Source organism: Urocampus carinirostris, chromosome 14 (assembly GCF_059441175.1).
Source record: "Urocampus carinirostris isolate Australia breed hairy pipefish chromosome 14, RoL_Ucar_1.0, whole genome shotgun sequence".
In the NCBI taxonomy this organism is placed as follows: domain Eukaryota; kingdom Metazoa; phylum Chordata; class Actinopteri; order Syngnathiformes; family Syngnathidae; genus Urocampus; species Urocampus carinirostris.
In genome coordinates this window covers 27,772,919-27,795,746 of record NC_142362.1, presented here as the reverse complement: position 1 = coordinate 27,795,746, position 22,828 = coordinate 27,772,919, and the positions used below count along the sequence as shown (strand labels likewise).

At 39.5% G+C, this 22,828-nt stretch overlaps 2 protein-coding genes across 3 annotated transcripts; one reads left to right on the top strand and one right to left on the bottom strand.

Annotated features, from left to right (window-relative positions):
* The first annotated feature begins 1,233 nt into the window (after positions 1-1,233).
* Positions 1,234-6,212, top strand: ing1 (inhibitor of growth family, member 1). 2 transcript variants are annotated; one of them, XM_088352928.1, is made up of 5 exons: positions 1,234-1,372; positions 3,506-3,668; positions 3,759-3,907; positions 4,952-5,577; positions 5,647-6,212. In XM_088352928.1, exons 2-5 carry the CDS (start codon positions 3,530-3,532, stop codon positions 5,690-5,692), a joined length of 960 nt encoding a protein of 319 aa, XP_088209054.1. In that variant the 5' UTR covers positions 1,234-1,372; positions 3,506-3,529; the 3' UTR covers positions 5,693-6,212. The 2 variants fall into 2 exon arrangements, with proteins under 2 accessions (XP_088209054.1, XP_088209055.1); XM_088352929.1 differs by having other exon boundaries at positions 4,952-6,212.
* Positions 6,213-12,586: 6,374 nt separating this feature from the next.
* On the bottom strand, positions 12,587-20,539 carry ube2al (ubiquitin conjugating enzyme E2 A, like). Its single transcript, XM_088353001.1, has 6 exons — positions 20,169-20,539; positions 17,262-17,342; positions 15,829-15,854; positions 15,644-15,733; positions 14,485-14,573; positions 12,587-13,703 (listed from the first exon to the last, which is right to left on the bottom strand). Exons 1-6 carry the CDS (start codon positions 20,210-20,212, stop codon positions 13,575-13,577), a joined length of 459 nt encoding a protein of 152 aa, XP_088209127.1. The 5' UTR covers positions 20,213-20,539; the 3' UTR covers positions 12,587-13,574.
* Between the last annotated feature and the right edge of the window lie 2,289 nt (positions 20,540-22,828).

Genomic DNA, 22,828 nt, shown 5'->3' with positions numbered 1-22,828 from the left:
AGCTTTCTCCACTGTTGACGGTCCCTAGCCTGTTCTTGGGTCATGGCAAATTCGGCACCAGTCCATTCCTTGATGTTGTTGACCCAGTTCTTTTTCGTTCTTCCTCCCCTCCTGCCTCCTTGGACTGTGCAATAATCTTGGTCAATCTTGATGATCTTGTGAGGTTTCCGTTGACAACAGTTCTTCGTAGGGTCCAATGTGCCTTCTAATGGTGTTGCGCACAGTTTCGTTTGTCACATGGGCAAAGTAGCTGATGCCTAGAAGTTCCATGCAGCATCGCATCTCCATTGTCTAGATTTTCTTTTGCAGTTTTGCTGTGAGAGTCCATGTCTCGCAACTGTAGAGGAACATGAAGGTAAGCAGCGCTTGCATGAGTCTGATATTTGATTTCACTGCTTTGTTCTTGTCCCTCGCTGTGGTTTGAGCTATCCTTTCCATGATTTCTGGTTCTGACCCCTTTCCTGATATGACAGCTCCAAGCTATTTCAATTTGGTGTCAGTTTGTAGCTCTCTGTGGTTGATGGTTGTTTTTTTTTCTGTGCTAATTTCCATCCCGTAACTGACTTGAGTCTTTGTTCAGGCAATGGAGAGGATCATGTCAGAAGATCCGCCATTGTGAATACTGTCTGTGAGGTAGGAATGGAACCACTTGATTGTTTTGATGGTGATGCCAATTGAGGAGGTGGAGAAAATGTATTGAAGGCGGCTCTTAGATGAGGAGGATAAAAATGAAAAGTAAACCAGAGTCTGCTGCAGTTAAGATATCAGTTTATGTGCCGTGACATGGACCAAAACCAGGTGGAAGTATTAAAACAAAGTTAGCTGGGCATGAAGTTGGTAGGAAAATACTTTTCAAGGATTTTGGAGATGAAAGGTAAGTCCGAGATGGAGCGGAATTTATTGAAGTCCTACATTGGTACTGACTGGAAAAATATACTTTTGTTCACATTTCCGTGTAAGCTATTTAAAAAATTAAATTATGGTTAAATAAAGGCCCTTGCTCGAACACCAGGTGGCGCCATTAACTAAGCAAACGATCGTGTCCTTTTTATGGACCAGACTGTACTAATCTTCATGTTTACGCGAAATATTTCTGTGAGTAAATTGATGTACAAATTCATCAACATCCTCATTTATTCTCATTTATTACTTTGAAAAAATTGAAAACAGCGTTCGAAAGGTGGAGTAGTGCTCGTAGTATGTGACTTTGCGCATGCGCACACCTACCTCCCCAGCTCATGCTAGCGGTTAGCATTTAGCGACTCCTGTCGTCGACTGTGCGACGGATATTCTCATCCGTCGGGCTCATTGTTCGATTTGACGCCAAGAACAACACAAAACTTAAAAAGTACTCATCTATGTACTCACACAGGTAGGTTGGCATGCCTTCAATTTGGGTAAAGGTGATCGATTGAGTGGTTTGTTTTGCAGTGATGAAGAAAATCAGCAAATTTTGGTAGAGGAAAAACACACCAACGTGTACAATTTAAAATAAATGCGATTAAACATGACTAAAAACGAAGATCCGTCGCATTAAGCTCGCGGTGTTGATACAGATGTTCTATTGGTTCAACTCGAACGTTTCACTGGACTCTAAACTCAAATCAGTACTAAGTGAACTCGTGTAAGTAAACGCTACAATTCCAGCAATGCTAAATGTACACTTTCCAAAGTTTTTTTAAACCAGTTGCCAGGGACAACGTTGACTATTCAACTTATTGTTACAAATTATGCTGGAAACTGCATTAAAAGACAAGTAAACACGCGTCCGGACTCAACAAAGTTAACACGCTAATTCAATAGCGTGTATTTAGTTGAATTGCCGTCGTAGAACTACTCGGCACCACCTGTCGCTTATTTACTTGGTCAACGCTGAGTTAAACTTATAAACTTGCCGGGGCGAGGGCTAAACAGTTAGCCATGCTAGCGGTCTTAAAGTAGCTCCGTTTGGTATTTTTTGGTTATTATCTTTTTAATCTTGTAGCAAAAGATGTCACATCACAAAATTAACAAATCATCTGAAGGAAAAAGGGGATGACAGGTGGAAGCTAAAGGCTGAAAAGACTGTTTTATCAACTGGTCTGACTCGCATCCATCCATTATCTGCACCTTTTATCCTCAGTAGGGTCACGGGGGTGCTAAGCCCCTTGCAGCCATCTTTGGGCAGTGGGCAGGGGACACCCTGAACTGGTTGCCAGCTAGCCGTAGGGCACACGGGACAGAAAGCTCGCTCATTAACACCTAGGGACAATTTGGACCGGACAAATAACCTAACATGCATGTTTTTGAAATGTGGGAGGAAACCGGAGCGCCCGGCGGAAATCCACGCAAGCACGGGAGAACATGCAAACTCCACACAGGAGGTTTGATCTCGTGACCTCAGAACTGTGCCGCACACGGGCTAACCACTGTGCTGCCCAGTCTGACTCACAATTCCACCCTAATGACAAGCTGCGACCCAAATCAAGAAAAAGAATTCAAATTCACTGAATAAAATGCAGTTTGAAGATATAGTAAAATATTTTTAAGAGCAAAACAACTTAAAGTACTCTATATACTTGAGCATATAAGCCTGCGTAGCATATGCCTTAAGCAACCCCCTAAAACTGCTTAAAAATGGCCATATACTCTAATACATTTGATAATTATTACGTTTACATATTAATTATGTAGATAATACAGATTAACATGGTATTGAAAAGATCAAAAGATAACATTTTGAAACCATTTGCTTTGCTTTCTAGCAGCGCTTCAATGGGAGACACTCGTACACCATCTTTGTATTTTGCAATCTTTTCCTTCTTTGACTCGATCTTTTTGTCACTGTTTTCCACTGTTCCTTCCCCTTAACCCTAACTTTAAGACCTGTTATTATGGGAATGAAAATTAATAAAACAAACAAAATCACAATACAGTGATTAGTAAGACAATTGAAAAGTCTTAAAATGCATTAAATTCATTATTCTAAAAATAAGGCCTTAATTGGCATTAAAATGTTTTAAATCCAATTTTTGAAAGTCTTCAAAATGTAAACAAAAAGTTTAGTATAATTTATTAATTGTCCACATCCAGGGATAGTTTTTTTCCAAGCGTGTGTTATGAGGCTACACTCAAAATTTGTTATAAATAGCACTGTTATGTTTTTTTTTTTTTTTTTAATTTACACTCGACTAAAGTCACTTTTTTATGCACGAGTATAAAAAGGTTCATAAATGTAGCAGAAGGGTTCTTTGGAATTATTAATAATCTGCCATTTTTGACTGAGGATCCATGATGTACTGTAAACATTCTTTTTTGTTTGTTTCAGTTGTGTGTGTGGGGTTATTATTATTATTATTATTTTTAATTTATTTATTTATTTTTTTGACTTGTCAAACGGTCCTAAAAAGTCTTAAATCTAACTTGCCTTAAGCTTCAGTAATAAAATAGTCTTTAGTTGCAGCACTACTTAAGAGTAGCTATCTGTTGGTAAATTACAACATTCTGCCACTCCATTTTCTTGCAGGCGTGTGAAAAGATTGCAGTTACAATGTTGAACGCCACAAATGGCGACCCTAGCCATGTCGTGGTCAATTATGTGGAAGAGTATTTGGACCTGGTGGAGTCCTTGCCTTTTGATTTGCAGAGAAGCGTGTCCCTCATGAAAGAAATTGATGCCAGATATCAAGGTAATAATGCTGTCTCTCTTCCCCAGTCTAACTTTTTGAATCATACGCGTATTTATGTAAAGTTGATGTTGTCCTCTATTTTTTAATCAGACGTTCTGAAGGAGCTGGAGGATGCCTACGAGCGGTATCGCAAGGAAACCGACTTGCCCCAGAGACGCAAGCTGCAGTTGTCCATTCAGAGGGCGCTGATTCGCAGTCAGGAGCTCGGGGATGAGAAGATTCAGATTGCTGGACAAATGGTAAGGGATCATGAGGACTGTACAATAAACCCTCACAATGCCAAATTTCCAATCTATTTTAATAACTTTACCCTGACCGAACACTTTCTTTTTACCAAATATCCTAGGTTACAAAAAACGGATCTGCCTTGACGGGTGTGGATGTCAAAGAACTGCAACATTAATGGCTGATAGTGACAATGGTGCAGGCAGTGAATAATAGTCCAACTAACAACAGTAAACAATAATTGTCAAAATAACGAACAACCCTGACATTCCCTGCAATGTCATTTGAAGGTGTCTAATATTAAAACAGAAGCAAGCAGAATAAACTCATCAGGAAGTGTGTCAGGAAAAAGTAATCCTCAAATAGGCCTTTGTGATTTATGAATTTGTTTTGCACCATAAGAGCATAACCGGCGTTGGGACGCAAAACATGTTCTGGCCTGAGAGAGTAGAATGTCTTTTCCCGGGTCAACAAAACAAAAAAATGGAGTCAAGTTTTTTGGGACACTTTTCACATCTGGGGTAACTACTGGCTCGTACAATCTTGTGAGCTTGCAAACCAACACTTAAACCGAAACACCTCATATCGGTTTTGGCGTCCGACCACTCGAAGAGTTACTTCTACATTTCAAAGTCCTGCCAAAGACCTTTTCTTTTTTCTCCAAGCATAGTGTATTGCAAAAACAATTTACAAATAAAAAGGCCAAGATTCAGATGATTTTTAGTGTAAAATCTGTGCTCATACTGGCCCTATTGGGTTGGTTTGTTGTTACTGTATTAGCCACGCCCCACTTTGAAGGTATATATCAGGTGTGCCCAATACGCAGTCTGGATAAATGCAAAAATCAGTTATAAAATGTGATTCAGACTTTTCTTCTCTTAATGATACTGAGGAAATTGTCTTGAAAGTCCTCAAAGACCTTAAATGTTTTAATTTGGCCGTGAAAAGGTGTCCAACCCTTATATTGATTTTATGCAACAAAAAAAAAAAACATTGTATTTTTCTCACATTTTGTATACTTAAAAATTGGGCGTTACCTTTAATATGCTTTGTTTCAGGTGGAGCTGGTGGAAAACCGAACGAGGCAGTTGGACTGGCATTCTGAACTTCTCGTCTCTTCCCAAGAAACTCCCGAGAGCCACGTCGCCACGCCAACATCTTTGACGACCCCAACTGTGTCCATGATTACGACGCCCTCGTCCGTCACCACCCCGAGCAAAGCGGCCCACCAAGACAAAAAGCTAGAAGAGATAACCCCGACCTTGGCCGCAGGAGACAAATCCGGCAAGCGCGCCCGGCGACAGAAAAACGGCGACGGCAGGGAAAGTTACGGCGGGATGGACGTCGCCGAGGACGCGGCGGCCGGCGCGTCCCGAGAAAAGAGAGCGAAGACGTCATCCAAGAAAAAGAAACGTTCCAAGGGGAAGTCTGAACGGGAGGTTTCGCCGCCGGACCTCCCCATCGACCCGGACGAGCCCACGTATTGTCTCTGTGAGCAGGTTTCCTTCGGCGAGATGATCGGCTGCGACAATGACGAGTGTCCTATCGAGTGGTTCCATTTCTCCTGCGTGGGCCTACATCATAAGCCCAAAGGCAAGTGGTATTGCCCCAAGTGCCGTGGTGAGAATGAGAAGACCATGGACAAAGCATTGGAGAGGGCCAAGAAGGAGCGGGCCTATAACAGGTAGCTGACCAAAGTCCCCTGAGAACACTTCAGTATTCATTTATTTTCCAACCATTTATCCTCATGAAGGTCCTATAGACCAGTGGCTGGCAACCTTTCCTGTACCACAGACTAGGTCATTGTCTGACAATAGTTTCCCGGCCATGCTTGCGGCCAGCATTATACAAGTTTGTACTTTTTGTAAAATAATAATCATCTATCCATCCATTCTGCTCGGTCGCGAGGGAGCCGGAGCCCATCCCAGGCGTCTTTGGTTACCAGTCGCAGGGCTCACAGAGACAGACAACTATTCACACGCCCACTCACAATTTGGACCCGCCCACCAACCTGACATGCATGTTTTTGGAATGTTGGAGGAAACCAGTGTGCCAGAATTAAACCCAGGCAGGCACGGGTAGAAAACGCAAACTCTGCATGGGGAAATCGGTCGCTGGAATTAAACCCTTGGACCCCTGGACTATTGAGCTGATGCGCTAACCACTCGGTCGAGCTTCCCAATAACAATAATAACGGCATTAATAACTAGAATGTCTGCACTATTGGAGCATCACCTATGTGGAAATGTGAAACCATTTTGGGTCATTGCTTCATGAGGATGTAAAAAACAAAGAGTAAGGCTGAGTCCAGAAGGGGGCTGAAATGGCAGTACAAACAGCCCAAATACGTAATTGTCTACATATATATTGCTAAAGGAGTTCTTTCAAAGACAGAACTACACCAGCTTTTGAGCTATGCCGATGCGCTACTTGTTACCTAAAGGGACTTGAGCTACTTACTGTTGATTTTACTGGCATCTAAAGTAACAACACTAAGAACGTTCTTCGGATTAACTACAATAATTATCTCTAATTCAGTCAAATTCTGGTAAAATACTCTGATTACTAACTACACATGAGCCAAAGGGACAACAATTAGCAAGCTTACGCGTTTAACGTAGCGTTCAGTCAAAAGCCTTTGCCCTTCCAGGTAGGGTACCTGACAGACAACAGTAGAGTTCCTGCCTTTATACACCCACAAGTGAACATGCCCAACTCCATTAATTTAAACAAGAATAACATTGACACAGATGTTATTTGGGAAGCCAGTAGCTGGAATTGAACCCGGACCTTTGAGGTGAACGGGCTAATAGCGACTCACTCGAGACGCTATTGTAACATCCAAGTTCAAATGTCAATCTGTGTGCTAAGTAACTGAAAACCAAACTCGCTAAATGAACCAAACTCGCAAAAAGCTTGTTTGTGTTATGGTATCGAGTTCTTGACCAGTGTTGGGTGCGTTACTGTAAACAAGGTAATTAGTTCTAGTTACTACTTCTTCCATAAAGTCTCTGAGTTAGTAACTGAATTATGTACTCTATCGTAAAAGTAATTAGTTTCCAGGGGAAGTAACTGCTTTTGTTACATTAAAAAGAAATTGTATGTCAAAGAATTTGAAATTCTCTAAGTAGAAAACATTGTGGTCACGTCTTAGACCGGAGTTTTCTTGAAAAGATGAGAATTCAGGCTATTTTTAGACAACCACATTTTGGGGGGTATCAGGTCACTAAAAAGAGCTCATTCGGGTCCCAAACAGCTTTTCAGGTTGTTCTTGTTGCTTTAATCCTATCCGTCCATCCATTATCTGCACCACTTATCTTCAGTAGGGTCGCGAGGGTGCTGGAGCCCATCCCAGCTATCTTCGGGCAGTGGGCAGGCGACACACTGAACTGGTTTCCAGCCAGTCGCAGGGCACACAGAGACAACTCACCCGCTCATTCACACTTAGGGACAATCTGGACTGGCCAATTAACCTGACATGCTTGTTTTTGGAATGTGGGAGGAAAACGGAGAGCCCGGAGGAAACCCACGTATGCACGGGGAGAACATGCAAACACCAATGGGGAGGCTGCGGAAGCTGGACTCGAACTCGCGAATATGGGGAAAAGGTACAATAACAAAAGGATAAACAGATGATGAAAGAAAAATTGAAAAAACTTTACATTTTTAAAAACACATTAACACTTTGGTAAATACTATTATGAATGTTGAACACAAGCGCCATGAAAAATAGAGATTTTATAGAGAGACACAACGGGACACCGGCTACGAAATCCAGGTGAGTTGCAATTATTTTGCCTTAAACAGCGCGTCCATGACTCTTATTTCAAGTCAAATAACATCAGGGTGTTTTTCCTCAAAGTTCTCTGTTTGATAAATGGCAAATCAAGCTACAGTGGGTGTTTTATTTTGCGGGGGGGCTCAGCTTTGGTGATGTCCAATGGACATATTTAAGACTGTAGGTCATTGTCGCGATGAGGCTTTTTTTTCTCTTTTGCTCCTCTCAGCTTTGTTTCGCGGGCCCGATCAATTCTGTTGGCGGGCCTGATTTGGCCTGTGCTCTGTCGTTTGCCCACCAACGTGCTAACCAGTCCTCAACTGTGCCGCCCACCTCAACATTTGTTGTATATTCATTTGTGTGTTGTTATTGAGTATTTTATAGTTAGTTGTATTTGTTGGTGATAAGAATGAGTGGAGATGTGTTGTGAAAGGATAGTGGGATGTTTGGATGCACTCTAAGGGATGGGCAGGGTACATGGATGATGCGGCAGGGGTAAACCAGTGAAAGCGTGTGTTGTCACCATGACCCGAGTGACATGGCCGCTTTCTTGTGTCCCGTTTCATCTGGAGGGACGAAAGCATGACCGACTTGGGTGCCGAGATGCTTGGGCATTTGGGTTGGCAATGTTCAATCTTTTTCTGTTTTTGCTACTTTTCCTTTTTACTTTTCTTTGTTTTTGTGTATGTGTTCGTCTTGCTGTCGGTCACAACCGTCCGACCAGGGTAGATAGTTAGTTGTATTTCATTGCCTCGGTTTTCGTTAGGTTATCATTTCCAGATGGGGAACCGGTCGTCTCAGGCCTCGGACTGTAAAACAGATTTGGGGAATTCTTTTAGTTCTGACAATTATGGAGGAAATTATGCCCCTCTTTCCTCCCCCTTGTACAATGGACATGTGAGTAAGCAGACATCTTGCACTCCTATTGTTACCAAAGCCATGCAGATTCTCCCATTCAATTGTATCCAGTTACCAAGCCACTCTGTCATCAAGTGAAACGCTTCTATCTTACTCCCTTACCTCTTTGTTGGCTGTCCACTGTGATAACCAGCGTTGCAAAGGAATGCAATTATATTTTCTCAGTAACAAAAACTGTAACGTTTTATTAATAAAACATAACCTTCTGTTTCTTACTAAATGGTGCGTAACTGCGCTTTTCCGCTACTTATTAATGCAGCTCATGATTAAGAGCAGTGGTTCAATCAAATTTTTTGATTGGGCAGTTTAAATCAGAGATAGTTAAACAAAATACTTTAAAGGAAAATCAGTAAAACCAAAACAACTTCAAGTACTGTATTTCCGTACCATAGCAAAATTGAAAACTACGGTAAGAGTAAGTTGCATTAAACAAAATAAATAACATATTTCATAGATCGTAAATAAAAGAAATTTGGTAATACTACAAAATTCTCTAGAAAACTACAATTATTGTAATACTAAAGTTAAAAACACGGGTTATTCTACACAGACCTACTTACGAACGAGTTGAATTCCGGACGATCGTTTGTAAGTTGCTTCAGTGCTATATTTTGTATGTTTAAAGCTTATATAAGCATATTTGAGGCTTGTATAAGTAACCTGTATTGTTTTGTAATAAAAATAAACATTTCATAAAATAAAATGCTCTATAAAGTTAAGTTTAACTTACTTTTGGAAGATGAGCTTCAAGAGATCCTTCTCTGTGTTAGAGTGTGGCTGAAAAAAAGCAATCAACCATTTTCCTAACCCTAACCGCTTATTCCACTTTCATTTTAAAAGAAACAGCTCGCTTCTTCTTTACACTTTACATCAACCATATTGAATGGATGTACGAGATTTTAAACAAATAAAATGTCAAAGTTCAGAAACAGTACAGAATGTTTACACACAAACTAGGAAAAGGAAGCGGATTTCTTCAGGGTGGATGCTGGGTGAGCTCTCACCGCGCCACACGCCAGTAGCGGCGGAAAGAAGCACTACAGCATTGTCCTCTACTTGGAAAAAGTTGCACACAATACTAAATTGAACTTACAGTAATGTCCGGATATTTTTTGACATCCCGAACTAATTTTTCGTATGTACCGTTTTACGTAAGTCGAATGGTCGTAAGTGGGGTGCGTCTGTAATTCAAAATGAAATTAGAGTAATAGTACATACTGTAGAAATACTGCAGTAATACAAGAATACTACTACAAAAATACAACTACAGAAAAAAATTACAAAAATACTATAGTCATACTACAAGAATTCTACTATAAAACTAAAACATACTACAGGAATATTAAAAGATACTGCAATAGTCTTTTTGTAGTATTAGAATAGTATCACTAAACAACCTGAGAGCAGCTAAAAATTACTGTCGTAATACTTCAGTAATACAAAAAAAACTATAAAAATCTTACAAAACTAATATAGTAATACTTAAAAATACTATTGTAATAGTACAAAAATACTACTAGAACAACTACAGTAATATTATTAGAAAAACTACAAAACTCATGGAATTATCGCCATTAGCATTATTTTGCCTAGGCAAACGCCTCCGTCCCACTGAGAATGAGTCCTCGACCTACTTTTGGGACCCGACACACCAGTTGAGAAACACTGATTTAGAGGGTCCTTCGATAGGATATTCCTGCATCACTCACATTGACACATACTACCATTGAACCACCAGTTACAGTCTCTTAAGTGTGTGCGTGTTTACATTTACATACAAAATACAACTGAATACTGTTATGGGTGGCACCGTCTCAACCACAGTGTGAGGACGGTGAATTTCTTCTCAGAGATATTCTCCCTATTGTATATATAATATACTCTCATCAAAGTAAAATTTACGCAGTTCTAGAATCAAAGCGTCAACTTGTATACGCGTATTTGCTTGCGTGTCACCTGTTGTGAATAATAGGCAGTGCATGGGAAGGGGGGTGTGGCTTATACAGGAACACCAAATCAATCTACAGGGGCGATTGTGAGCGCAGAATATACGGTAAGTGTGCTGAATTTTGGTCTTATCAAATTATTTTTTTATACACCATGTCTGAAGAAAAAACATTTTGGACAGTAACCCTAACCCAGAAAGGGAGATCTTTGAGTGGTCTGAAACCCAGTGACAAAATGGATATGGAGTGCCTTGGCCAAGAAATATGAAGGTTTCACAATTTCCACAGGTTTTATTCTTTTTTTTTAAATAAGTCGCTATTTAACACAGTGTTAGGGAGTTGTCTTAAAGTATATGCAGTTATCTGTAACAAGATCTTTTCAGAGTAACGCGATACTTGTTTGTAATCTAAAGAGGGGTAATGAAATACTTTAAATGAAGTAACTAGTAACTAATTACTGGTTTTCAGTAATATGCCCAACACTGGTGTTAAGAAAATAATCCAAAACAAAAAGGAAGTATAAAATATAACGGATAATTAACATGGCAGATAAATGACAATTTTTATTATTTGCACATTCATTTTACGAATTTAAAAGTTTTTTTACTGTATTTTGTGGGATGCCAAAGTTTAAAGCTTTTTTGTCAATAGAGGACATAAAAACACAAAGAAATAAAAACTCTCGAGATAGCTCTTAGACCACTAAACATTTTGAGTGGTTGTAAGTTTTGACTTTTACAGGAAAAACAAACAAAATTATTTATGGGCTTTGTAAAGCAAATGAGCAAAAAAAAAAAAATTTGCAGGTTTATTTTAGCTAGCTATGTGGCTACTTTTTTTTTTAGTTTCGTTGCTAGCCATCATCCTACATTTTTAGCTATTTAGCAAGCTAGTTACCTAGCTTTTTACTTGTTTTGTATACGATCGAGCTAATATGTCATCTTTTTCTGCTAGTTAGCAAGCTAAATTTTGGCCTTTCTAGCTTGCTGTCTAGCTTTTGTCTGGCTATTTAGATGGATTTCACTTTTAGCTAGTTAGCTAGCTAGCTCCTTTATAGTTCTTTACCTGTGTATGAACTTTACATTATAATCATTGATACCATATTTAGCACTTGGATTCGAAGTAAACCAAGTTCCATATTTACTTTTTCCATATTTAGCATAAAATAGTCCAGTTCAAATAAAAATATTTTATATAGCTGATGTTATATTTTACTTATTTTGTTCTCTTTGAGCTCTGTCCAGCCCTTTGAGACTTTTTGTGATAATGGCCAATACAAATATGACTTAATTTGAAATGCTAGTTGCTCCTCTCCCCACCCCAAAAACAGTACACTGCAAAAAGAAATTCATCACACATTAGCCCAAAACTTTGCTCATTCTAAGTATGTGCACTTGTTTATAGTGATATTTTACATTATTCCTTGGGGAAAAAGACACTTTTGCTTATTTTACTTATCTAGCAGATGCTATATAATTTTCTTCACATTGATAGTCTTCCCACACATCGCTGATTTTATATTAAAAGAAAACCTATGTGTGTTTGTAATGGCTTTACTAACGCAGTCATTTTGGATCAGTTTTGTATCCACTCTGAGAATGGTTTTGGAAGTCTTTGATGGGATCGTAATGCTTCAGTCAGGAATGTAGAATCTAGGTGTCCATATAGTCCAGGGGTGGCAAACTTATTTGAGCTCAGAAGCGGCTAAGGTAGAAAATCTCATACAGAGGCCCATCCCTCGAACTAGTAGATTAGAGAGAAAGGAAGAAAGGAAAGAAATAAATAGGGAGAGAGAGAAAAACAGTAAGATAAAGAAAGAAGGCGAGAGAAGAAAAGGAAAGTGAGTAACATAAAAAGGGTGAGAGAGAGAAAAAAGGAAAAACGGTACAAATCCCTCGGCATGGCTGATCCAGCCCACGAGCTGCATGTTTGGCACCCCCACTGAAGTCCATTACCTCAGAATTAAATTGTTTATCCGGATCAGATAAACCTTGTCTTGCAGTATTTGGCATACATTCAAAAGTGTTGAAAGGGGAAAAAACACACAAGAGCCAGTGCAAAATCTGTACATATATTGACTTGCAGGTTTCCTATTTACTGTACATGAGTGTCGAACAAGGTGCGGTTCTCTCATTGTTACGTGTGCAACAACCGATTTACTATGAGAGGTTGTTGAAGTAAATCATACTCGCTCTCACATATAACATTTCAGAAATTGACAACGGTACTCCCAAATTAAAACAGTCAAACACACACTATACTCTCAACACATACCACTAAACTTTTCTACACATATACACTGCTACATGCTCACACATATTACTATACTTCCATACACAATACGCTGTCACACATTTACTATTATACTCCCTCACATTCTACTACTATACTCTCTCACACATACTACTAATACCGGGAGCAGCTGCAGTCTGGCTTCAAACTGTACAACAGATCAGAGTACATCACCTAGATTACCAACGTTATACACTGAAGTGAGGTGATCATTACGCTACATGTTCAAAAAAGAAAAACCCACAGTAAAAGCAATATTTTTGGGTGTTCGAGAGAGGATAGTCGTGTTAAGAGAGAGTATATTAGTGCGTGAGAGAGTCAATAGTAGTGTGTCTGGGAGTATAGTAGTATGCGTGCGAGAGTATAATACGTGTGAGTAAAATAGTGTGTACGAGACTATATTAGTGTTTGGCAATGAAAGTATCGTTGTGCATGTGTGAGAGTGGGATGTCATATGTGAGAGCAGGTAGGATTCACTTCTCAGTCCCATAATTTACGGCGCAACGGCTAGAGAGACCGTGTCGGCGAAGGAGGCAGTGAAAAACGACACGATTGGCCGAGCGCGCGGATCGAAAACAATCAATCGTTGGGTAAGATTGAACACAAACGCTGCCGGAAATCAACAACGGTGGATATAGAAAAGGATTCCAAATAATATGACGGCGTACCAAAGTAAAGTGCGTTCAAGGTTAAAAATCCCCCCTAAAAAAAAAATGAAAAGGCCCGTCTACTTGGGCCGGAAACGGGTCAACTGTCTCGCCAGCTTCGTTCTACGACGGCCGAGACGCGCTTCTCGTACTCGCGTTTGTTTTCTTGGTAAAGTTGAGCTGCTTGGCTGTTGGCCGGGCTGTTGGGGTTAGGCTCGTCCAGCAGAGACTGCAAAGAAGGAGGAAAAAAAAAATGAGGATTTGCCTTTCGTTTTTGAAGCTAGGGTGGGAAGTCATTTGAGCTCAGGGGGCCGCATAGTAGGAAAAAAAAAACTGGTAAATTGAAGACTGAAAGAGAGGGAGCAAAAAGGCAAGAGGAAGGGAGCAAAAGAGAAATTAAAAAAGGACAGAAATAGCAAGAAAGCAAAAAGGAGAAATAAAGAAAGATTAGGAGGGGGAGAACAAACAAAGAAACAAGGGGAAAGAGCGAATAAAATAGAACAAAAGAATGAAAGAGAAAAGGAGAGACCAAGAGTTAGAGAGAAAAAGAGAAAGGAACAAACAAGAAGGAAAATAAGAGAAAGTGCAATGAGAAAAACACAGGGTGAAAAGAAGGCATGGAGAGAGGAGAGATGAAAAAAGAAAAATATAGAACAGAAAGAAAGAGAGCAACAGATGAAATTAGAGAGAAAGAAAATAGATGAAGAAAAAGGGGAGAAGGAGAATAAAAATAGAGAAAAATAATAAATACAGGGAGGGGTCTTTTACTTCTTTTTTTCCCCAGCTTTTTGTCTAGTTTTACGTTTTTACTTTCTTTTCTGCCTCCCCTTTTTCCTATTCACATTTTTTCTTTTTGTCTCGTCTTCCTCCGCAAAAATAAGAAAAATGATGCAGTTTGGTCCCCATAGTTTATCATCTCCCTTGTTCTTTTTAGCACGACATAATACAGCGGTGTCCGGTGGTCCAATAATTGTCGCTGTCCCTTTAATATTGCCCCTATTAGCCCTCACCTGGATGGACGTGAGAATGGAAGAGACGTCATAAGTGGGGCTCCATCGGTTCTGGAGGATGTCCAAACAAATGCTTCCGTCTGCGTAGACTGGAAGGAAAGATGGAAAACGATTAACGTGCACCTTTGTTTTTGGGCCACAGCCGAGTGACAAAAATAACTCAGTTACAAAACAAAAATGTCAATCCAGCCGCTAGATCAAAAGCCAATTATCTCTGGAAATATAACAGAAACAACAAAGATAAACAATATACCATTTTTCTTCTTAATACTGCATTTTGGCCACCGATTCATTTAAAGGAACACTGTGACATTTGACCACAAGATGTCGCTGTATTGTATATCCAGGGGTGTCCACCGTGGTGCTCCCCAAGGTGCCCTCTGTTCTAAAAATAGCTCACCGGTGCTGGGTCATTGTGACCTTTTAGGTAAATGATTCTTTTCGTGGTTGACAGAGTTTTTTTAACCCCGTTCCCAATAATGAACATGGTTATAACATAGTAACAACCAATGTTCCCTCTAAGCTGCGTGTGAGAGGGAAAGAAAAATAAATCCAAAGAGAAAAAGAGGAGAGAAAAGAGGAGAAAGAGAGAAGGGGAAAGAAATAAAGAAAAGGAAAAAAGGAAGAGAGAGCAAAAGAAGTTAAAAAGAGAGAGAAAAAGACACAGGAAGAGAGAAAATGAGACAGAGTGAAAGAGAGAGAGAGCGAGAGAAATAAATACAAGTACAGTGTCTTTGTGAGAGGCACCTGGCTTTGGCAACATCAAGTGGAAATATTTCAACCTGCAGCTTGTTTTTCTCGTGCGCTTCTCTGAGCGTTGTCTCGCGGGCCGGATTCAATCCCTTAGCGGACCTGATCCGGCCCGCGGGCCACCTATTTGACACCCCTGCTCTAAACTTTTTTTTAACAAAATGAATTCCACAATTGGTTGGTTGGATCCCTTAACCACACGGGTCATAGGGGCACAGTTCCATGTGGTGTGTCTTGGGCAAGGACAGCCGGGCGGCGCCCATCCCTCTCGGATTAACTCGACGGCAAAAGGTCTCTCTTCCCGAACCCAATTTTTGCCCCGTAAATTTCAGTTGAAGTTTGAGTCTGCCCGGTTTGTAGTTAGCATACGTGTACGACAATGGCGCAAGATTCAAAGCCTCCTCCTTACCGTTGGGGTGAAACATCTTTGAGACAAAACGCACGGTCGGAGCTTTGTTGGGATATTCTTCGGTGAACTCCAGCAGCAGTTTGAACGTGCCTGCCGGCGAAAACCGCAACGAATGAGACGTTTGGCGTCATCGTCTTCTAAAACGAGGCGCTCGGTGACGTTCCCTATGAAACCCGGACACTTACCATCTTCAAACGGAGTTCCTTCGGGCCTGAAACAAAAAGGAGGACTGTGGATTATTAACGCTTCGAAAGAAGTCGAATCAGACGAGTTGCCGAAAACTGGTTTTAAACAGACCGGTTGAAACCGAGAGACATTTGGATCGAATGTAACTAGAAAACGTTGCTTGCCTGTAGATGCTAGACCAGAGGCGTTACACTCAATTGAGCTCAGGGGCCACACGGTCAGGTCATATTTATTTGTGTAGCCCTTCATCGCAAAAAGGCTCAAAGACCACCATTGCAGCATCTTTTAATCATGGTAGGATAAAAACCCTTACAGGGACCAGACAAGTAGATGACAGAGGAAAAGAGAGAAAGGGAAAAACAAAGCAAAAGAAAGAGGAATAAAGAGATACAGAAAGATATAGATACAGAGAGACCAACAGAGAGCTACAGATAGATACACAGAGAGTGATACAGAGAGAGAAAGAGTGATACAGATAAAGAGAGAGATGTAGGGAGATACAGAGGGAGAGAGATACAGATAGCGAGAGGGATACAGCGAGAGATACAGAGAGAGATAGAGAGAGCAAGCGAGATACGGAGAGAGATACAGATATAGAGCGAGGAGATACAGATACATAGAGAGAGATACTGATTCTCTCTCTCAGTGTGAGAGAGATACACAGAAAGGGAGAGATCCAGAGAGAGAAACAGATAGAGAGAGAGTGAGAGAGAGACACACAGAAAGAGAAAAAGAAAGACAGATACAGAGAGAAAGACAGTTTCAGAGAGAGAGAGATACAGATAAAGAGACACACAGAAAGAGAGAGAAACCAAACAAGCAAGGTAGGTAAAAAGAGAAAGAAAGGAGGAGTAAGATTAAGAAAACGAGAAAGAAAAAGAAGGAAAGAAAGCAAAGAAAAAGTAAAGAAATAAAGAGAAAGAAGCAGAGATATAATGAGAACAAAAATAGAAAGGAGGAAAGAGAAACAGAGAAAGGTAGTAAAAAGAAAGAAAGAGGTAAAAAGAGAGAAACAATCATTGTATACTGCTTATACATTTTGCTAAAACCACAAAAAAAAAAAAAAAGGAATAAGCCACTAAAAGTTGATTCTGTTTTTCATATCAGACAATGGCAAACGAGATTTCATAGTATGCCATTTTGACTATTACATCATTATCACTATCGGCCAATCATGTTACCATACTTTGATGACCACACCCTTTTGGACGGATGTTCTTTTATAACGTTGGTGATTTAACAGGAAGACTGGGCTCGAAGAAAGGCCTTTAGAACAGGTTGGACTTTCTCCTCTGAAGGCTTCTCCCCAAGTCCCCAAAATCCATCCATGTCTTCTCTCCTTATTTGGAGTTTCTACTACATTTTAACGTATCAGCCACTTTATAAAGCTGGCATATCAGACGACGCTTAAAGTGAGGAATTCAAAACGTACCCAAAAATGACGGCATTCCACACCATGATGTTGTTTTCAGATGGGGCTCCGCTGACGCCAGCTGGGGGGTCTTCTTGCAGCCTGCAAGTAGAAAAAAATAAAGCGCCGTTACCCATCACTGGTAATCAACAAAAACAACCATTTCAATCAAAGGCGACCCCGCCATCTTCGAAACCAACAAAGGGGCCATTTTAATCAACAGTCACCAGTTTGTGGCCATCATCCTTTGGGACTTTTGAGGCGGAGTGATCCTCAATCCCCCTCGCATAGGTTAGCCTCCTCGCCCCTAATGCCGGTCTTCAGGTCAGCCCTGAACTATTATTAGCCCCCAAATTTTTTTCATTACAGACGCTTCCCTACTTACGAACATTCGACTTACAAAACCGGCAGATACGATCATTTTTTTCGGGATGTCGAAAAATATCCGGACATTGCTGTAAATTATATTTTGTATTTTTTTCCAGAGTACAGGACATTACTGTAGTGTTCCTTTCCGCCGCTACCGGCGAGTGGTGTCGCTGTGAGAGGTCACCCAGCATCCACCCCAAGAGTAAATCCAGCTTCTACTTCCTAGTTTGTGTGTAAACATTCTATACTGTATTTCCAGCGCGCTAAGAACTTTGACACTTTTATTGTTTAATATCTCGTACATCTATTCAATATGGTTGGTGTAAAGTGTAAAGGAGAGGCGAGCCGTTTCTTTTTAAATGAAAGTGGAGTAAGAAAGGTTGATGCGGTTGAGAAAATGGTTGGATTGCTTTTTTTTTTTCGTCCACTCTCTACTAGTAGGAGGACCTCTTGAAGCTCATCTTCCAAAAGTAAGTTAAACTTAACTTTATCTTTATAGAGCATATTATTTTATGAAATGTTTATTATTCAGTACAAAATACAGGTTACCTAAACATACTTGTATAAACCTTAAACATACAAAATAGAGATCTGAAGCAACTTAGGAACAAATTCAACGAACGAACTATCGTCCGGATCTTGTTCGTAAGTAGCGCAGCGTTTATATTAGTTTTTGTTTTTTTCAAATGTATGGTTTATTCATACCTTGTATTTTGTGATTTCTTAGTTGTTGCACTGAAAACTCTTTAATAGACAGTTTGTTGTGTCATGCGGGGATTCCAGTTTGAAGTTGCTTAGAATAAAACAAATTTAAAGGAGTTCAAAGTTCACGGCAGAGTGAGAAAAAAAGTTATGATACATTATTATTAGTAGAAGTAATACACTGAACAAGGACCCACCAAAACCTACCTTTTTAAATGTCTTTTCTCATTTCTTTTTTTCTTTGTTCCCTTTTGTTTTTGACTTTGTTTGCCACTTTTTTCCTTTTTTGTTCTTCATTTTCTTTTTTTGTTTCTTTTGTTCATAGCTTTTCAATTATTTTTGTTTCTAATTTCTTTTCCCCCCCACTAGTTTTCCTTTTTCTCCTTTTGTTTTATTCCCCTAGCTTTCTACATCTTTTTATCTTGCATTATTTTATTTTTTTTACCCTCCTTTATTTTACCTTTAATGTTTTGCTTTCTTATTTTGTTTATTTTTTTGTTGTTGCCTTTTTTACTTCTTTTTTCTCGTTTTCTTTTTTTGTGTTTCATTTTGTCCCAGCTTTTTACTTTTTTCTTGCTTTAATATTTTCTTGGTTTCGCTTCTTTTTTTTTCTTCATTTTTCAGACTGCCTTTACCACTACATCCAGTTTTCTCTGGGTGGGCAGAGCGTGTCCATGGATGGGCAAGATATTGACTTCAAAACACACAATAATGCTGACAGATAAATGGAAAAATTGCCTACAACATGTCTGCTTTGTTGGATCTTGTTTCTTGTAATCCGTTTGTTTCGCCACATTATTTCTGTTTACAAAAAAACACTCGTAAAATGATTCTTGATACGGTAGTTAGCGCGATATGCTAGTCGATTGACGCCTTTTCCATGACGAGGGTCTGTTCATGCTAGTTTCATTCATGCACAAAGCGGATAGTTACATTAAACTTGTGTCTTCTTCGACACATATATTCCACCTGTCTCACTCACTTACCTTTCCTGTTCGAGCGACCCTGGCGGCCATTTGAAAAGAAAATGCATTGATTAGCCACATCATTGCATGCGCTGCAGGGTTGAACGCGGCTTATAGTCCGAATTTTACGGTACTTATCTCCGTGTGCAACTTTTCCTTAAACAAGGACTAACAGGCTCAGGGACAGTTTCTTCCCCAGGGACATCAGCACCCTAAACAAGCATGCAAACCTGTAAAAACATATCTTGAGATTTATTTGTAATCTTTTTTTTTTTTTTTGCTAAATCATTTTTGTAACTGCACTACTATTCTTTCATTGCACTATTATTATAACTTGGGCCAGTCTCTAAGCACTACTTTGTAAATAGTTATGCCTATTTATCCGAACAGTCTTTTATTTTATGTTTCTCTTTAACGTATTCATTCGATGTTTACCCTGGAGTACCATATCAATAAATACAATTCGATTCATTGTAAGTGGTGGCTATCTTGGAATAAACATTGCACTCGGCGACCTGAACGATCATAAAAAAAAAACTTTTCTTATGCCTCGATCGCAAATTCTAATGTAAAATCGTGGTGCATAAGCCGCAGACAGCATTTAGTGCCAGCTTCCGCATTTCCTCATTTGTTTACTTGCTCAACAAATGACGACAATAAGGCTTATAAATGGACTGATGTCGCAAACTTGCCTTTCATTGGCCGAATATTAGCTCATTCGAAACTTGGCGGACTGCTTCTGTGTAGTTTTCAAGTATTCAATTAATCAGTTAAATCGAAAAATTGACTTCATTTGTTGACATTTATGGAATTACCACTCGAATGTTTCCGACTTTAAACCGCAATGTCTTATCGTCTGTCGTGAAGGACTTCATCGAAACGAGCAACTCACCTTTTGAAATCTCTCATGAGTCTTCTTCGAGCCGGTGTGGACATGGTCCTACTTTATTTGAGTTTCTATTTACGTTTGTTTCTTTTTTTTTGTTGAGTTGTTTTCTTTAAATATGGAATTAATGCCGGTGCCGTTTATCTGTACACATTGGCGTTAGACCGCTTCGAAGTTTGCCTTCTTGACGTTTTTGATAATCCGGTCTGTCAAGCCCCACCCATTTTAATGGAAGATACCATTTATAAATGAGTATAGGGGTCCGAAAAATACGAGATCAAATGTAACCGGCACTATAATTTGGCAAATATAATGCAACCTATGATAAAGGGATTTACTTTCCAACACCAGAAGTCCAAAAGTCAAAGACACGCGCCAAATTATATTATATATGTTTTGACGATTTCCCTACTTCCCTTACCCGTTATGACGATATATTAGTTCCACGATGAGGAAGTGAAGGTCGGCGGCCCGCCCTGTAGTGATGGGAATTTCCGGGGGTGTCAGAGATTTGGCTTTTTCGGCTCGGCTCACTAGAAAGAGCCGACTCTTTTCGTTTCTGAAGATTTTGTTTCTTCTTAATTATATATTACTAAAAATATTGAAACATTAAGAAATGATTTAGTTTTGAAAAATGTTAAAGCCACTTGTGCCTTTATTGTTTCAATATACAGTGAAGCTTTACCTTATTTACATTTTCATATTGTTTATAATGAGCAAACAACAGAAGATGGTGCCGCTCATAATGACCAGTCACGAGAGCCTTTAAGAGAAAAGAAGAGAGGGCGACAGGGAGAGAGAAAGAGAAAGAGAGAAAACGTGTGACAAAAGGAGAGAAAGAAAATGGGAGAGAAAAGTGTAATAATAGTCTGGTTTGCAATAATCTATAGTCCGTGCAGCCCTTTCTGGACTAGAAAAGGAGAATAAAACCAGTACAAAAGTTGAGTGAAAGAGAGAGAGAGGAAGAAAGGGAGATAGAGAGAGAGACTGAAAGAAAGTGTGACAAAAGGAAAGAGAGAATGGGAGCGAAAAGGAGAATAAAACCAGTAAAAAAAAGTTGAGTGAAAGAGAGAGGGAAAAGGACGAGAGGGAGAGAGAGAGAGAGACTGAAAGAAAGTGTGACAAAAAGAAAGAAAGAATGGGAGAGAGAAAAGGAGAATAAAACCAGTAAAAAAGTTGAGTGAAAGAGACAGGGAGGAAGAAAGGGCGAGAGAGAGAAAAGGAGAGGGAGACTGAAAGAAAGTGTGACAAAGGGAGAGAAAGAGAATGGGAGAGAGCAAAGGAGAATAAAACCAGTAAAAAAGTTGAGCGAAAGAGAGAGAAAGAAAGCAAGAGGAAGAGAGAAAAAGGGAAAGAAAAGAGTGAGAAAGAACTATAGATTGAGAAAGAAAGAGAGGACAAGTAAGAGGCATACAGAAAAGCACAGAAAGGTTGAGGGAGCAAAACAAGAGAGAAAGAGAGGGAGTAAAGTAGAAAGATAGAGAAATTGAGGGAGCAAGAAAGATAAATAGAGGGAGTAAAAGAGGGAGAGAGCGAGAAAGAAAGTGAGAGAAAGAGAAGGGAAGAGAGGGAGAGAAACGAAGATAGAGTGCGAGTAAGAGAAGAGAAAGAGTTCTTTCGAAGGCAGCCGGCTCATAGAGCCGTTTTGTTCGCAAACAATGCATACCTAACACGTGAGCTGTTTAAAGACAGGTGTGGGCACAAAACTAAACTCAAAAAGAGAAAATAAGACTTTCATTTGGGGGGAAAAAGAAGCCTTCTCATTCCTATTGAGAAAAAGAGGACATATCCATACATCAAAATTGTTTTAGTATTATCTTATGTGTGATTATGCTGAATATGATCGTGTAATGAGAAAGTCTAATCTTACATGCATTGTTTGACTGCATATGAAATCATGTGTTGATTTTATCATTTAGTTTTAACAATGTTGATAAGACCTGATTCCTTTTTACACATTTTAAAAAAAAAATCATAATTTAGTTTCATTTTTGTGGTTTTTGTGTAAAACAACCAGGGTGTCAAACTCATTTTAGGCCACATAGTAGAAAAGACAATCTCATCAGGGCCAGATTGGGACATTTATGGCATTAAAAGTGTGCCATAGTTGAAGGAATGGGGGTCTTTTCGGGGGCTCACAAAAAAAAAAAAGATATTGATTTACCAAGCAATACATGAATTTACTCGCAGGTCAAGACATTTGCATTGATTTTTCATAACATGAGCCTCACCTAAAGGAAGTTGACACATTTACTGGTCAACATGCTGCTACGGGTACCTAAAAACCTCAAATAGGCTTGGCTAAATAATCAGAAGAATAATGATGCCGTTTGGTGAGCAAGTCTCAGTAGTTTGAAATTGTCCTCGTTCTATACACACTGTTCCTTTTTTATGAGCATGAATACACGGTTGTGAAATTATCAATTTCCTTTTTGGCCCCAGATCCTTTTTTAGCAAGTCAAGTCACATTTATTTGTATAGCTCTTATTTAGACTCAAAGAATAAACAACTGCTAAAGAAATCGGCAGTGTTTTATTAAATAAGCTTTGTTTCGAAGATTTAAGGTTACACTTGTGTAAACAACCGAAACTCTTGGTCAACTTGGTCAAGTTTCAAATTGTTGCTTCCATGTGAAAAAGACTTATCCAAATTCATTTATCATTTTT

Excerpts from the sequence above, each read along its gene's own strand:
- ing1 (XM_088352928.1), top strand. The coding sequence starts at position 3,530 with ATGTTGAACGCCACAAATGGCGACCCTAGCCATGTCGTGGTCAATTAT. Across the intron at positions 3,669-3,758 it reads AATTGATGCCAGATATCAAG|ACGTTCTGAAGGAGCTGGAG; the intron begins GTAATAATGCTG and ends TTTTTTAATCAG. Across the intron at positions 3,908-4,951 it reads TTCAGATTGCTGGACAAATG|GTGGAGCTGGTGGAAAACCG; the intron begins GTAAGGGATCAT and ends GCTTTGTTTCAG.
- ube2al (XM_088353001.1), bottom strand. The coding sequence starts at position 20,212 with ATGTCCACACCGGCTCGAAGAAGACTCATGAGAGATTTCAAAAG. Across the intron at positions 17,343-20,168 it reads CTCATGAGAGATTTCAAAAG|GCTGCAAGAAGACCCCCCAG; the intron begins GTGAGTTGCTCG and ends TTCTACTTGCAG. Across the intron at positions 14,574-15,643 it reads AAAGATGTTTCACCCCAACG|TCTACGCAGACGGAAGCATT; the intron begins GTAAGGAGGAGG and ends CTTTCCTTCCAG.